Below are 3,253 nucleotides of genomic sequence, written 5' to 3' on the forward strand. Positions count from 1 at the left end.
TTTGGGGTACTTTGTCACTTTCTTAATTATCAATTCGGAATTTTAGAAAAACCACCGATTTCGCAATTAGTAGCAGTAGTCTAATTTCCTTTACTTCGGAATCGTTATTTCTTGCAACAGGTAATTAAATTCCTCACTAATATTTCATTTCCTTCCTCGAATTCGGAATAGCATCGGAATTACAGCATATTATTTCCCCCATCTACTCTTGCATTATTCCAATTCCTTCTTCTAATCCGAAATCTTGTCAGTTCCTTCATCCTACTCGGAATTGCAATATTTCTTCCGACTCGACATTGAATAATCTTTTCTTCTATTCTTTCCTCTAATACGAATTTTAAATCTTTCCTACCCTCGGATTTCGTATTTTCTCCTAAACCTTCTTTCGTCTAATTCCAATTCTACGTCCTTCCTCCTCTCGGATTATTATGTCTTTTCTTCTAAACCTTCTTTCTTTTCTTCTAAGCCTTCTTTCGTCTTTTCTTCTAAACCTTCTTTCGTCTAATACCAATTCTACGTCTTCCTCCCCTCGGATTATTGTCTTTCCCTCTAAACCTTCTTTCGTCTAAATACGGATTTTACGTCTTTCCTCCTCTCGGCTTTCTTTTCTTCCAAACTTTTTTTACGTCTAACGCGAATTTTACGTCTTTCTAAACCTTCTTTCGTCTTTTCTCCTAAACCTTCTTTCGTCTAAATACGAATTCTGCGTGTTTCCTCCCCTCGGATTATCATCTTTTCCTCTAAACCTTCTTTCATCTATTACGAATTCTACGTTTTTCCTCCCCTCGGATTTCGCCTTTTCTTCTAAACCCTCTCTCGTCTTTTCTTCTAAACCTCCTTTCGTCTTTTCTTCTAAACCTTCTTTCGTCTTTTCTTCTAAACCTTCTTTCGTCTAATACGAATTACAAGTCTCATCTAAACCTTCTTTCGTCTTATATCAATTCTACATCTTTCCTCCCCTCGGATTATCTTTTCCTCTAAACCTTCTTTCGCCTTTTCTTCTAAACCTTCTTTCGTCTTTTCTTCTAAACCTTCTTTCGTCTAATACCAGTTCTACGTCTTTCCTCCCCTCGGATTATTAGCTTTTCCTCTAAACCTTCTTTCGTCTAAATACGGATTTTACGTCTTTCCTCCTCTCGGATTTCTTTTCTTCCAAACTTTTTTTTTTCGTCTAACGCGAATTCTACGTCTCTTCTAAACCTTCTTTCGTCTTTTCTCCTAAACCTTCTTTCGTCTAAATACGAAGTCTACGTGCTTCCTCCCCTCGGATTATCATCTTTTCCTCTAAACCTTCTTTCATCTATTACGAGTTCTACGTTTTTCCTCCACTCAGATTTCGCCTTTTCTTCTAAACCTTCTTTCGCCTTTTCTTCTAAACCTTCTTTCGCCTTTTCTTCTAAACTTTCTTTCGCCTTTTCTTCTAGACCTTCTCTCGTCTTTTCTTCTAAACCTTCTTTCTTTTCTTCTAAACCTTCTTTCGTCTTTCCTTCTAAGCCTTATTTCGTCTATTCTACGCCCTTCCTCCCGTCTCGTCTCGCCCGCAGGAGCAGTGCCGCGACGTCGCTGACGGGGACCAGAGCGCCGTCCTCAGCTGGCTCGACCGCGGTGGCGACGTCAACGCTGCCAACCGCTGGGGGAACACTCTCCTCTCGCTGGCTTGTTCCAATGGCCACGCGGATGTCGTCGAGGCTCTGATGAAGCGACCCAGCCTCCATCTCAACCTGAGGAACAAGGAGAACCACACGCCCCTGGGTATTGCGGCGGCGAGCGGGTATTGGGATATTGTGGATATGTTGCTTGGGTCGTCGGTTAGGGTGAGGCTGTTGTCTTTCTTTCTTTCTTTTAAGGCTTTTGAAGTATTTTTATTTTTCATTTATTTTTTTATTTATTTTATTTTTTATAATCTTTTATTTATTTTTTTTATTTTTTTTATTTATTTTTTTTTTTTGAGGAACATGTTTTGTTTGAAGTTCAGAAGCAGAACGTTGTTTTCTCTGAAGGTCGTTGTCGTACATGGTTCTAAAGGTTCAGAGTCGCGTGTTATATCGTGTAGACAAGATTAAAGAAGCTTAATCTCCATATTGACTTGTATTTCATTCAGTGCCATATCGACGTGCAAGAGGAGTCCACGGCAGAGCAGATGACGCCAGTGATGCTCGCCGCCGAAGCAGGGGAGTGGCGGCTCGTCCACGCCTTTTTCGAACGCAACTACAAGCTGAAAGAGGACGAGGCTGCTTTCGTGATCCTAATGGCCGGCGAATCCCGAGCGTGGACGACCATCCTGACGGTCCTCAGGAAAGACTATCACTTCGATCCCGAGCGGTTTGCGCCCGCGTTGGACGCCGCCTACGAGGAGGACGCTTGGGACGTCATCTGCGCCTTCCTCCGCCAGGGATTCCCCAACAGGTTCGACGACGTGAACTACTGGCTCTCGAGAGCTGTTTTGTCCAAGAAATGGCGAGGAGTGCAGGAGTTGCTGTGGCTCTTGAAGAAGGACATCGTACTGGACACCGACCTTATAGAAGCCGCCATTTCGGACAAGATGGAGACCCTGAAGAACCTGCTCGAGAAAATCGACCACGACAGAGACACTGTGGACGGGACTCTCTTGGTGGTCTCCGTCGCAGGGTGCACGGAGGCCGTAGCGACGCATCTCCTGCAACAATATGCCGAGGAGGAACAAGGTGTTATACTGCCAAACTGCCTGTACCTCTCGGCCATGAACAACCACTTAGCGCTGTTGCCAATTCTACTGCGAAATCACATCAAGTGCTTCAGTTACGAGAGTCTCAGCAAGGCTCAGGAAGTGGCAGAGAGGTGTGAGTGCGCGAATGCGGACAGACTCCTCCAAAAAGCTCTCGATATGAAGACCAAACAAGTTTTTGCTTTAGATTTATAGATGTCCTTGTGTGTGTGTGTTTTTTTTTTTTTTGGGGGGGGGGCTTTTGTTAAGTGATGTACGCCCCTAATTCTATAAAACAATAAAGGTCTGATATATGTTTTCGCAGGATTATTCAGATCAAACCCTAAACTAGTATTTTTATGATTATACCAATAGGGATCTACAGAATATTTACAGTAAAGATATCATGAAATATAGATGGGTAGATAAATAGAGTGACTGATTATGCTTTATATATATATAAATATATATATATGTGTGTATATATATGTATATATATTATATATATATATATATATATATGTATATATATATATATATATATATATATATATATATATGCACACACAA

The 3,253-nt window shown here is 41.7% G+C and overlaps 1 protein-coding gene and 1 long non-coding RNA gene across 2 annotated transcripts in view; one reads left to right on the forward strand and one right to left on the reverse strand.

The window, feature by feature from the left end:
• Window positions 1–3,000, forward strand: part of LOC113804085 (uncharacterized) — a 10,354-nt gene extending 7,354 nt beyond the window's left edge. Inside the window, exons 3-4 of the mRNA XM_070118756.1 lie at window positions 1,545–1,814; window positions 2,102–3,000. Of these exons, the coding sequence (XP_069974857.1) occupies window positions 1,545–1,814; window positions 2,102–2,899 (1,068 nt within the window). The 3' untranslated portion in view covers window positions 2,900–3,000. The remainder of the gene's footprint in view (window positions 1–1,544; window positions 1,815–2,101) is intronic.
• On the reverse strand, window positions 802–1,538 carry LOC138860706 (uncharacterized). The gene is made up of 3 exons (XR_011398382.1): window positions 1,256–1,538; window positions 1,008–1,191; window positions 802–882 (listed from the first exon to the last, which is right to left on the reverse strand). It is a non-coding gene; the product is annotated as an uncharacterized lncRNA (long non-coding RNA).
• Window positions 3,001–3,253: the final 253 nt, after the last annotated feature.

This window comes from Penaeus vannamei, chromosome 42 (genome assembly GCF_042767895.1).
Source record: "Penaeus vannamei isolate JL-2024 chromosome 42, ASM4276789v1, whole genome shotgun sequence".
Lineage (NCBI taxonomy): Eukaryota > Metazoa > Arthropoda > Malacostraca > Decapoda > Penaeidae > Penaeus > Penaeus vannamei.